Below are 14,072 nucleotides of genomic sequence, written 5' to 3'. Positions count from 1 at the left end.
CGATAAGCTTTGAAATTGTCTATATTTCCCATAACTCATTTACTTCACCATAGTAATTTTCCATTCATCAAGCATGCGTTTTGGCAGCAGTCCGTGTTGAGTTGGCTGCAATAGCCGTGACAGAGGTTGCAACCACGACATCACCCACATAATATCTGTTGTTAAAATTTTACCTACATCTTGATTCTTCTTGAACAAGCAATGCATCATATTTTTTGTTAGTTGTTTGAGTGCAAAACTTTGGATGACAATATTTTTTATGGACAAGACAACAATAATTATGGTTAACAACAACCATAAAGAAATGACCTATAACTTCAACTACATAAAGCATTATAAAAATAACAAATTTGAATGCCTCGACACTGAGGCTCTTGTAAAACTGATTTTTTTCAGAAATTGCAACCATGTTTGCAACGTCTATTGCCTCTTTTGTGGATGCTGCAAATTCTATTGCTTGATTGGCAAAAATAGTTGCGTAATTTTTTGAACCAATGGCGTAATTTTCAGTAGCGGAAACAAAGATTCGTAGTTAAGCTAACATGAAATGTGTTTATTTTGAGTTGCCTGCATCGACAATTGTGTTGGCAGTAACCCTTATTGAGTTGGTCGCAACAACAAGTGTAGTAGATGTGGATCTATGTGCTTACAGGTAACAATCAAATTTTGATGACAATAACGCATCTACAAACATGAAGAACTCAAAGTCAGTTAACAACACAACAAAAGTCCTAAAAGTCATAAAAAAGAAAGATGTGAAAGCTCGCTAGGTCTTGTCATTCTGTCTGAGAGAACCAAATATTGTAAAAATAAAATAGTAGCTTAAAAATACTAAGACAACTCTCACACACACACTAAAAACTTTTTCCAAAAAGAAAAACATTTAAAAATAATTTGGAAGCTGTGCCAAATAACTTAGGAACTCTAGAAATGACTATAAGATTCTTTTTGTCTAATTTATTAGATTAAAACCTTGTCTAATTGATTAGAAAAGATCAAACTTACGTCCTAAGACATTTCTACAACTCCTAAACAATTGGCAACTAATCTATGTCCCAACCTTCCATTTTGAAGATCATAATGGCCATATTCATTTAAGGGTTAATAGTGATTTACCCCCTGCAATATAGGCGTGTTTTGATTTACCCCTCTTTTATTTTTTTAAATACTCCTTTATAATTTTGGGGCACCCTCCTAAACGTGTAAAAACCAGGGTGCTAAATAGAAAAAAAAACGTTTACAGGGGAGTAGTTTTTCCATCTGGGGGATAAAAGACTTAGAAATTTAATATTTCAAGGAAGTTTTTTAATTTTTTTTAAAGGGGGTAAATCAAAACACGCCTATATTGCAGGGGGATAAATGACTATTAACCCTTCATTTAAACTAATCGATTAGACCAACAGATTAAATAGTTAATGAGTCCTATGAATTACTTTCTTATTGAGTGATTTCAACTTTTATATAAATGGGTGACTTCCTCCCTTGAAATCACACCACTTTTCAACTTTTTCATATTTGTTTGGAATTTATCTCTCTAAGTTATCTCATTCTCTATCTAGAAATTTTCTTTCTTTACTTTTAGTTTTCTTAGTGCTTTGGAGTAAAATTTTATTTGTGAGGAGAATATCATTTTGTAAGTGGTCGTGGTGGTCGTTTATAATTTTAAGGGTTCGATACCTTTAAGAGATTGAAATTTGGCTCTTGAGATCAACCATAAATGTTTGCTATTGGTTTATTAAGTTTAGTTGGTAAAAATTCTTGGTTTTGGTTAAAGAGAACAACCATAAATCTCTAAATAGTTTCATTAGAACAAGTTATGGGTAAATGCCATCCATAGCTTAAGAATAAACTTGTTCAAATTCAAAAGGTCAAATTGTATTAAGGTTCGAGGGCTTGACTAAGCCAACATTCGGAAAAACCTGAATAACTCTCTAGTACAATTTTTCTATCCTTACTCTCCTTAATTTTCTGCAATATATTTTATTTACTTTACTTCCGCCACACTTTAATACTTAAAAACATTACTAACACGATCTTAATAGAGAAAGGAAAAAATATCCATACTTTTCAGAAACCACAATTCATCCTCTCTTGTGCTTGAGGTCACTTGTTCAACAAGTGACATCATAGCTTAACTCCTATTAAGGACTAATAGTCTCAGGAGGAAGGATGACTTCAAGCTATTCACTAAACAAACCCCATCCTTTAATGGAGAAGGGTATGAGCTATGAAAAGAGTACATGAAATTATTCATAGAAGGAATGAATTGTGGTATTTGGAAAATGATGGAAGATGGACCATTTGTTCCTTCACACACAGTTGACGACATCGTAGTAAACATGCTTGAGAAAGATTGGTCCAAAAAAGATAAAGAGAATGTGCAACGTGGTTTGAAAGCTAAAAATATCATCACTACCACGTTAGGTCTTGATGAATTTTTGCGAGTTTGTCACAGCAAAATGGCTTAATAAATGTGAGACAACCTCCAAATCACTCATGAAGGTACTACTGAGGTGAAAAGGGCGAGGTTGAGCGCATTAACTCATGAGTATGGAGTTTTCAAAATGAAAGTTGAAGAGAACATAAGTAAAAAACAAAATACGATTTACTTATATCGCAAGTCATATGAGGACTCTAGGGAAAACATTCTCAAATGAAGAACTAGTTGTAAAAATTTTAAGATGCTTGAGTCGCGATTGGAAACCAAAGGTCAATGCGATTTGTGATCAAATAATTTTGAGACTATGGACGCATACCCTCTGTTTGGAAAATTGCAGGAAAATGAGATGAAGCTAAAGAGATTGGCCATGGATGAACAGGAAAGTAAGAAAACTAAAAGTATAACATTCAAAATAGAAGAAGCCTTCTCAAACGATGACATAGCTTTCGTAGTAAAGAATTTCAAAAGATTAATAAAGACAGAGAAAAAGGAAGCAAAAGAAGAAGAAAAGTCATTCATTCCAACCTGCTATAATTATGGAAAGAAAGGACATATCAAACCTCCAAAATCGTCAGATGACGAAGAAAGGGCCAACATCTGTCTAATAACAAAACATCAAGATAACATGGTAACCTCCAAATTTTCTTAAAGTGATTTATTTAAAATATGCAAGGAATTATTCAAAGAAACAGATAAACTAGATAAACTCATTTCAAATTCAAATGATAAGATATATCTTCAAAAATACTAAAAATAAAACTTTAGAAAAAGAATTAAATCATCTTAGAAAAAAAGAAGAAGAACTAAATCCTTTCACTCCAAACACATGTAATGACTGCGATATCTTAAAAGAAGAAGTTTGTAACCTTCAAAAACATTTGTTTAAAATTTACCGATGGAAGAGATAATTTAGAAGAAATGTTTAGTTACTTTGGATTTTGTTTTTTACAGTGCTGCAATCAGGACATAATTGTACTAATCGACAATATGTTTAACTAGTAGTAATAAGAACACTGCTTGTGAAATTAATAAAGTCAAAAGATGCTTTCTTGGGATGCATATCTGTTGTAGGATTTGTGATATAGTATCATCCTAATAAAGTAAAAAAGCACAATGAACTGGAAATATTTATTGCTGGAGTTATTTGTTTCTTTGAGTGTTTTGTCTTGAGGAATGCAAGATAAATGCTAAAGAAGCATTAATATCTTTACCACCTTAGCATTTTCCCGATTTCACATAATATTTAGGTGCCAAACAAGGATTGAATATACTTTATGCACATGGTTTTATTATCCCCCACCAAAAACACATGAAGATTTTATCATATGCCATGAGTATTTTGTTCCAGATGCTATTGGAAGCTGTTTAACATCTATTGGCCCATGAAGACCTGGTTGTACATTACACAACATTGGTAGTAGAATCAAATTAACGTCGTAATACTATTACACAATTTGCAAATTTCCATCAATAGTATATCTTTCAAAGAGTTAATCACATGATAGATATACTATTTAGATTTATGATACATTTAAATATAATAATATAGATATTGTGGTACATTTAAATATAATAATTGGAGCAGGCCCAATTAGATTTAAGTCTCAACAAGAACTGAAGAACTGATCAAGCTTAAGGAATTAGAGGAAAAGATGTTATTGCAGAAATCCAAAATCAATTGGCTGAGAATGAGTGATGAGAACAATGCATACTTTCATGCTACTGTGAAGGCTAAGCACAAAAGGCAGAGTATTAAAATGCTCAAGAAAGCAGATGGGAGCTATATCACAGATCAGGAAGCAATCAAGGAAGAGGTTGTGAGTTTTTATACAAATCTTATGGGGACCAGAGCTAATAGGCTGAAGATGGTTGATATTGAGGCTATGAGGAGTGAGAAGCAAATCACACCTGATCAAGGTGATCTTCTGACCAGAGATGTAATTGAGGATGAAATTTTGAAAGCCTTGAAGGGTATTGGAGACCTCAAAGCTCCAGGGCTTGATGGCTATGGTGCAAATTTTTTTAAAGCAAGTTGGAGCATTATCAAGAAAGATGTTGTTGCTGCAGTGCAAGAATTCTTTATTAAAGGTAAGCTCCTTAGAGCCTTCAACAGTACTATTGTCACTTTAATTCCTAAGCATGACCAGGCCAATGAGGTTAAAGATTTTAGACCAATTGCAGGGTGTACTACTGTGTACAAAATTATTTCTAAAATCTTAACTAATAGGTTGGGTAGTATCCTGCATGAAGTTATTCATCATAGCCAAGCTGCATTCATGAAAGGACAAGTGATCCACAACCATATTTTGCTAGCTTTTGAATTGATGAAAGGATACAATAGGAGAGGAGGCACCCCTAGATGTATGCTACAGATTGATCTACAGAAAGCTTATGATATGGTGGACTGGTCCTCTTTGAAAACTGTTATGGCAGAGCTGGGGATTCCTGGGAAATTTATCAATTGGATTATGCTTGGCACACCTACTGTCAATTATAGATTCAATGTTAATGGGGAGTTCACTGAGATTTTGGAAGCTAAAAGAGGTATTAGACAAGGGGATCCAATCTCCCCTCTTCTTTTTGTGATTATGATGGAATACCTAAACAGAGTGTAGGCCAAGATGTCTAAGAATCCTGATTTTAAATTTCATAGCAAGTGCAATAAGTTGAACATTACTCACTTCTCATTTGCAGATGATGTTCTACTTTTCAGTAGAGGAGATCAATCTATTGACATTCTGCTTGATGCCTTTAACACTTTCTCTGATACCACATGCCTTATAGTGAACCCTAAGAAATGCAAGGCTTTCTTTGGAGGGATGGACAATGATACCAAGATGACTGTGCTGCAACATACTGGTTTTACTGAAGGACAACTCCCTATCAGGTACCTAGGCATCCCTTTGGCTAGCAAGAGACTTAGCATCCACCACTATTTACCTCTTATTGATAAGATTGTGAGTCGAATTCGACATTGGTCTGCAAATCTTCTCAGCATTACAGGTAGAATCCAACTGGTGAAAAGTATTGTTGTTGCCATAGCACAATACTGGATGCACTGTCTCCCTCTACCTAAAACTGTCATCATGAAGGTAGATTCCATTTGTAGGACCTTCATCTGGGCAGGTAAAGCTACTCCAGGCAAGAAGAGCCCTGTGGCATGGAAGCAGGTATGTAAACCAGTGAAAGATGGGGGCCTGAACATTATAAATTTGCATACTTGGAACATTGTGGCTATGCTTAAAAGTCTATGGAACATATGCATGAAAGTGGATAATCTTTGGGTGAAATGGGTGCACACTTATTTCTTGAAGGGTAGGGATTCCATGACTGATTTGCAGACTAATAACTGTACTTGGATCCTGAAACATATTATGGATAGCAAGATTGAAGTTCCTAAAATCTTGCTAATCTGGAACCAGATGAAAGCTCAGGGTGCTTTTCAGATGTTGAAGGTGTACCATGCTCTCATTGGAGTGTCTTCAACAGTTGATTGGTATCATGTGATGAGCCATAACATAGCTAGACCTCGAGCTGAAGTGATTTTCTGGCTAGCTATCCAAAACAGATTGCCTACTAAGCAGAGATTATTCAAATTTGGCATGTTGCAGCAGCAAAAGTGTAAACTATGTGATGAGGAAGATGAGAGTATTGACTATTTGATGTTCCACTACCCCCATACACTGGGAATCTGGACTGACATCCTGCATTGGATGGATGTTAGGGATACTAGCAACCTGAACTTCACATGGATCAAGAGAAAGACCAAAGGCAAAGGTAAACGAATGGGCCTGCTAAAAGCTGTGATCACTGAAGTGATTTATAGCATTAGGATGTATAGAAACCATAAGATTTTTGGTAATATGGAGAATTATAGAGACCATGATAGTGTAATTAGAAGTATACAAGATACTATAGTATATAGAGGGTGGATGAAACCCACCTATAGAGAGCTTTTAGTTAAACTTCTCATGTAATTAGGTATTCACTTATTTGGCTTTAAGGCCCTGCTTGTATTTGATACTTTTGAAATAATATCATCTTTTATTTCAAAAAAAAAAATAATAATAGACTTTTATTATAAATAATTTGAGATGGAAACATGCAAGTCACAATTGACAATTTTCTTTATTGTCATATCTGACTCAAAAAATTAATTAGAAAACCCGCTGCTTATATACATAAAGAGAAATGCTACTTGTACACTAAAGGTACACTTACACCGTAAATTGGACCATACGTATATACTAATTAAATTTTTAATAAATTTTTTCTTGCTTTGACAACTGTGCAGGGATAAAAGAAGTATATGCATACGGTGTAAAAGTATTTGGTGTAGAAAAAGAGTGTAAACATAGCATTGCTCATACATAAATAACGGGATTTAAAAATCTAAGGGTAGATTAGTCATTTTATTTCAAAGGGCATTTTGATCATTTTCAATGGTCTCTTATGAAATGTTAAGTCAAGTGTTGAATTGATTAAGGTTGGAGCATGGTTAAGTCTCTTTTTTTAATAAGCAATGATATAAAATATCGCACTAGGGGGTGCAACCCTTACAACAAAAACTCTAAATAGAGTTGAAACAATTTAATGGTAACTTGTACCAATCATAAAAATTAATCCTAGAAGTGGAACACTTTTACACAATCATCTACAAGAAAAGAACAAAATATTGGAAATAACCGCTTCAAAGCTAAAAGAAGCATTATAAAAAATAATGACATTTCTCATTGGCCAAATGCACCAAATTAGAGTTAACCAAATTGAATTGAATTTAGCTCTAGTATGGGCTTTTCTCACTTTTTCTTGAATGCAACCAAATCTTTTGAACTCTTCCAAAGAAAACTCCAAGTCATTTCCCAACCAAATGTAGATTCTATCCCAAACCGCTTTCGTAACTTGACATTGAAAGAAGAGGTATTCCGAAGATTCAGGATGGTAGGAACAAAATAAGCAATCAAGAGAGTTGAAAATAGACACACCTCTATTGGCCAAAAAGTCTTTTAGAGGAAGTCTATTAATAAAAAATCTCCATGAATTTTTTAAACCTTTGTCGGAATCTTAACCTTCCAAATAACTTTCAACAATTTGATGGTATTGATTGGCCAAGCTATGTCTTTAGCATTAGACACCAAGTTAGACACACTAGCAACCGAGAACACACCGTTAGGAGTTAGTTTCCAATGGAAATCATCATTTTCCAAGTTGTTCGAGACAATGCCATTCAATAACGCTTTTTAAATCCCTCAATTGAAGATCAAAAACCGAAACTATTCCGTTTGAGGCGGGTTGGAAGAAATTCGGACCCAATGGAAGCAAGCCATCAATACCAAAGAGAACATAAATATTCCAAGAATAAGCACCATTGTTCCAAGTGATGACATCACTAACCTTGCAAAGTTTATTGGTTGACAGATCGAACAAATGCGAGAAGGAAGCATGAAGAGTTTGATCGCCCAACCAACAACTATGCTAAAAAAGAATAGTATTACCTTTCTTAAGATCACAACTGACCCAATCATTGAAGCCTTCAACAGAATCCTCCTCTTTAAAGTCATTAAAGATGATATCTCTCCACCAACTAGAATCATCCTGGTTTAAAACATCCACACAAGAGGCTAACACTTTAATTTTTGGATTTTGATATCTCAATAGTAGAAATCTACTCCAAGTGGCTTTGTCCTCCTTCAATATTCTCCACTTCCATTTGAGAAGGAGAGATCTATTCATTTCACCAACATCTCTAATACCCAATCCACCTTTTCCCCTAGGTTTGCAAACATTCTCCCACTTCACCCAATGAATACATCTTTTGTTCACATTCCCGTTCCATAAGAAGTTACTAAGAAGGCCTCTAATTTCTTGGATAATTTTGCTCGGAGATTTAAAGAAGGAAAGAGTAAAGATTGGGATAACATTAAGCACCGAACCAATAAGAGTCATCCTTCCGCCGATGGAAATATTTCTACCCTTCCACATTGATAATCTTGATTTGATATTAGTAACCACATCCTTCCACACTCTTCTTACTAGCACCTTCTCCAACCCAAATACCAAGGAATTCAAACGGAAAAGACCCTTTTTTGCAAGATAGGAAAGAAGTAGCCGAGATAGAAAGCCACTCACCAATATGAACGCCAAAAAATGTTATTTTTATGGAAGTTGATTTTCAAACCAGATACAAGCTCGAAGCCTCTCAACAATACTTTCATACTCCAAAGATTATCACATGTAGGTTCTCCAATAATTACAGTGTCATCTGCAAATTGGAGAATATCCACATAATCTTCTTCAACAAATTTGAACGGTTTAAAATCCCGCACCTCCACCGATTTCTTCATGAGAGCACTAAGACCTTCCATAGCGATTACAAAGAGAAAAGGAGAAATCGGGTCACCTTGACGTAAGCCTCTTTGAACTTTAAAATCTTTGGTAGCACTACCGTTGACCAAAACGGACATATGGCTAGTGAAGATACAATATTCCATCCATTTCAACCATCTCTTCCCAAACCCCATTCTTCCCAAGATCCACCTAAGATAATTCCAAGAAATAGAATCATATGCCTTTTCGAAATCCACTTTAAGTAAAAGATACCCCCTCTTCTTTTTTTTTCCCAATCAAGAATCTCATTTACCATTAAAAACCCACCCATCATACTCCTACCCGAAACAAAAGTGGTTTGATGAGGTGAAACCAATTTATCCAAAACACCTCTCATTCTAGCCGCCAAAATCTTCGTAAGAATCTTGTAAATTCTCCCCACTAAACAAATAGGATGATACTCGAACAAGTATTGTGGATTCTTCATTTTAGGAATAAGCGCAAGAAAAGAAGAAGTGATGGCTTTGACAAGCGTACCTTTTGAATATAAATCATTGCATAACTTCATCAAATCGTCTTTAAGGAGAAGCCAAAACCTTTTAAAGAATTCCAAAGAATAACCATCCGGGCCCGGACTTTTGTTCCCATCACACGACCAAATAGCATCCTTGACCTCTTCTTCGGAAAAAGGTATTTCAAGACCCAAGGAATCTTCAAGCGATAAAGAATTCAAGGTGATCCCATGTGGCTCCAGTCTAAAGAAAACTTCTTCTTTAAAGAATCCTTTGAAGTGCTTGAAGATGAAGTCTTTAATCTCCGTGACCTCTTCCATTCTTCCCCTCCTAGTTTCGATGGAACATAAGGAGTTCCTTCTTCTTCAATCTTTTAGAGAGTTGTGAAAAAAACATGTGTTGTCATCCTCTTTAGAAAGCCAAAGTTGTCTCGATTTAATCCACTTAAAGAGAGGAAAAGAACATGTTACTTTGCCTAAGCTACTGAAATTTAAACTCCTTACGAGCCCTCAAACTACCGGGACCTCAGTGTCTGTCAGTCATGATCCTAAATGTCATACAAATATAATTAAGTTAACCAGGCCTAATAGCATAAGATATGATGTCGAGAACAAGGACGATAAATACACATATGAGGTAGAAATGACTGACTTATGATGTTTCACGGCTAAGTCGAGGATCGACCTGCTTTGATAAAATTGTAACCCCAAGTGTTACATAATCAGAGCACGAATACAACCCCAAAAATACTAAACAAATAAATAAAGGAATAACTCCACTACTAATCCTTCAATCAAAGCATCTCTAATCCTCAGTACCTGAGCGATGTCGTACAAAACATCATTTCAAAAGAAGAGTGAGAATTCAAATCATTTTGGAAATATATAATAATGAGTAATGCATGACATATACAATATCGAATTTCTGGAATTTCTTTCCCGTCTCAAAAAACATGGTCTATCATATGCAATTTATGGAATTTCTTTCCCTTCACCAAAAATATGGTCTACCATATGTAATTTCTAGAATTTCTTTCCCTTCTCCAAAAACGTGGTTTATCATATGCAATTCTTGTCATTTATTTCCCTTCTCCAAAAATGTGGTCTATCATATGCAATTTCTAGAATTTATTTCCCATCACCAAAAACACAGTCTATCATATGCCATTTCTATAATTTCTTTCCCATATCTAAAAACATGGTGTATCATATGCAATTTCTGGAATTTCTTTCCCGTCTCCAAAAATGTGGTCTATCATATGCAATTTTTGGAATTTCATTTCGACTCCAAAAACGTGGTTTATCATATTTAATTTCTAGAATTTCTTTCCCTTCTCCAAAAACGTGGTGTTTCATATGGAATTTCTAGAATTTCTTTTCCTTTATACAAAAACGTGGTCTATCATATGCAATTTATGGAATTTTTTTCTCTTCTCCAAAAACATGGTCTAACATATGCAGTTTCTAGAATTTCTTTCCCTTCTCCAAAAAACGTTGTGTTTCATATGGAATATCTAGAATTTCATTTCCTTTATACAAAAACATGGTCTATGCATATGTAATTTCTTGAATTTTTTCCCTTGTCCAAAACGTTGGTATATCATATACAATTTCTAGAATTTCTTTCCTATCTCCAAAATGTGGTCTATCATATGCCCTTTCTAGAATTTCTTTCCCTTCTCTAAAGACGTGGTCTATCATATAAAATTTTTGAAATTTCTTTCCCGTCTCCAAAAACATGGTCTATCATATGCAATTTATGGAATATCTTTCCCGTCTCCAAAAAAGTGATGTATCATATGCAATTTCTATAATTTCTTTCCCTTTTCCCAATACCTGGTCTATCATATGCGATTTATAGAACTTCTTTCCTTTCTCCAAAACCGTGGTCTATCAAATGCAATTTTTGGAATTTCTTTCCCCTTTTCCAAAAACATGGTCTATCATATGCCATTTATGGAACTTCTTTCCCTTCTCCAAAAATATGGTCTATCATATGCAGTTTCTGGAATTTCTTTCCGTTTTCTAAAAACGTAGTTTATCATACGCAATTTCTAGAATTTCTTTCCCATCTCCGAAAACTTAGTCTAGCATATGTCATTTCTAGAATTTCTTTCTCTTATCCAAAAATGTGGTCTATTATATTCTGTTTCTGGAACTTCTTTTCTGTCTCCAAAAATATGGTCTATCATATGCAATTTATGGAATTTCTTTCCCGTCTCCAAAAGTGTGGTGTATCATATGCAATTTCTTGAATTGTTTCCTTTCTCTAAAATCGTGGTCTATCATATGCAATTTTCAAATTTTCTTTCCCTTCTCCAAAAACGTGGTATATTATATTTAATTTCTGGATTTTCTTTCCATTCTCCAAAAACGTGGCCTATCATATGCAATTTCTAGAAATTTATTCCCTTCTCCAAAAACATGGTCAATCATATGCATTTTCTGGAACTTCTTTCCTTTTTTCCAAAAACGCGGTCTATCATATGCATATTTTAGAATTTCTTTCCCATCACCAAAAACATGGTTTATCATATGCCATTTCTAGAATATCTTTCCCTTCTCCAGAAATGTAGTCTGTCATATGCTATTTTTGGAATTTATTTCCCGTATACAAAAACGTGGTTTATTATATGCAATTTCTGGAATTTCTTATCCGTCTCACAAAAGGTGGTCTATCATATGCAATTTCTGGAATTTCTTTTCCATCTCCAAAAAACGTGATGTTTCATATGCAATTTATAGAATTTATTTTCCTCTTTACTTCTTAAATAACGTGGTCTATCATATGCAATTTCTGGAACTTCTTTCTCTTTTCCAAAAACGTGGTCTATTGTATGCAACTTCTGGAACTTCTTTCCCTTCTCCAAAAACGTGTTCTATCATATGTAGTTTCTGGAATTTCTTTCCCTTCTCCAAAAATGTGGTCTATCATATGCAATTTATGGAATTTCTTTGCCTTCTCCAAAAACGTGGTCTATCATATGCAATTTATGGAATTTCTTTCCCTTATCCAAAAACATGGACTATCATATACATTTTCTGGAACTTTTTTCTCTTTTCCAAAAACATGGACTATCGTATGCAACATTTGGAGGAACTGTTTTCGTCTGAGGAATGAGATTTACAACAAAATCCACCAATTGTTCCAAGACTTCCAGCCTTCTCAATAAAGAATGGACACTTTTCATGGGATTCGAATGTCAATTTTTTACAGATTTTTCCGAGGATTGCCATAGCAGTATTCTATAGAATAATGGACTATTTATGGCTAACATCATCTTTTCTGTCAACATCTTACCATCATAAACTTCTTTTGGACTTATGCAGACTGAAAAAGGTGGAGAGTTATCTCTTTAAGAAACTTCTATTATCACAGGTGCTATGGATTTGACTCAGAAGACAATTATAGATGTAATGACACACATATCTGAAAATTTTCCGCTTGACATAAATTAAAACTACACATGTAACAATATGTTATAGATCTTAACTTTGAAGTCATTTACATCGATTTTCAATTCAATCTCTTATGAGTAAATGAAATTTATTTTTGTCATTAGGCATACAATGACGTGAATAATGAGTGAAGGTCACAATAGAGTTCATATACATTCTGGCAACCCAAGAAATATTATTGGTCTCATATTGGTAAGCAATTTAGAATTTTATCTTATAGCTTTTAACATGTAAGTTTGAAGAGCAAGCTCAATGGGAAAATCGAGTAGTTTATCCGTATCATTCCTGACAAGACTAACAACTCTTTGATCATTATTGACGGTGGTATTCGAATGACCAAAGGTTTTCATGATAACAAAGTATATTCTTGGAGATCCAACTTTAATTATGAAATTATCAATATTTAGCAATATTGTTACATTTAGTAAGTGGTTTAGAGAAAATTTTGTATATACATACATTTGTTGTGTATATAAGTTTATTTTTTTCTGATCACAGTTAAGTGCTAAAGATCCTTAACGATTAGGCGTAATATTATTTTTGTTCTTCAATAGGAAATTTCTAGAACTTCTTTCCCTTCCTTAAAAACATGGTCTATGCAATTTCTCAAATTTCTTCCCCTTCTCCAAAAACATGGTCTATCATATACAATTTCTTGAATTTCTTTCCCTTCTCCAAAACGTTGGTATATCATATGCAATTTCTATAATTTCTTTCCCATCTCAAAAACGTGGTCTATCATATGTCATTTCTAGAAATTCTTTCTTTTCTCCAAAGACGTGCTCTATCATCAATTTTTGGAATTCCTTTCCCGTCTCCAAAAATGTGGTCTATCATTTGAAATTTCTAGAATTTCTTTCCCATCTCCAAAAGTGTGATGTATAATATGCAATTTTTAGAATTTATTTCCCATCTCCAAAAACATGGTCTATCATATGCGATTTCTAGAACTTCTTTCCTATCTTCAAAACCGTGGTATATCAAATGCAATTTCCGAAATTTCTTTTCCTTCTCCAAAAACGTAGTCTATCATATGCAATTTCCATAATTCTTCCCCTTCTCCAAAAACTTGGTCTATCATATGCAATTTGTGGAATTTCTTATCCATCTCTAAAAACTTGGTCTATCATATGTCATTTCTATAATTTCTTTCTCTTCTCCAAAAACGAGGTTTCTCACATGCAATTTTTGGAACTTCTTTCCCATCTCCAAAAACGTAGTCTATCATATGCAATTTATGGAATTTCTTTCCCGTCTCCAAAAGCGTGGTTTATCATATGCAATTTCTAGAATTTATTTCCCTTCTCTAAAATCGTGGTCTATCATATGCAATTA

The 14,072-nt window shown here is 34.2% G+C and overlaps 1 protein-coding gene across 1 annotated transcript; it reads right to left on the bottom strand.

Moving 5' to 3' along the window:
- Positions 1-7,636: 7,636 nt before the first annotated feature.
- LOC131619813 (uncharacterized) lies at positions 7,637-8,904 on the bottom strand. Its single transcript, XM_058890868.1, has 3 exons — positions 8,626-8,904; positions 7,958-8,521; positions 7,637-7,915 (listed from the first exon to the last, which is right to left on the bottom strand). The coding sequence occupies exons 1-3, from the start codon at positions 8,902-8,904 to the stop codon at positions 7,637-7,639; spliced, it is 1,122 nt and encodes a 373-aa protein (XP_058746851.1).
- Between the last annotated feature and the right edge of the window lie 5,168 nt (positions 8,905-14,072).

Source organism: Vicia villosa, linkage group LG7, assembly GCF_029867415.1.
Source record: "Vicia villosa cultivar HV-30 ecotype Madison, WI linkage group LG7, Vvil1.0, whole genome shotgun sequence".
Taxonomy (NCBI): domain Eukaryota; kingdom Viridiplantae; phylum Streptophyta; class Magnoliopsida; order Fabales; family Fabaceae; genus Vicia; species Vicia villosa.
The sequence above is the reverse complement of the archived record's forward strand: the minus strand, read 5'-3'. Positions and strand labels throughout refer to the sequence as shown.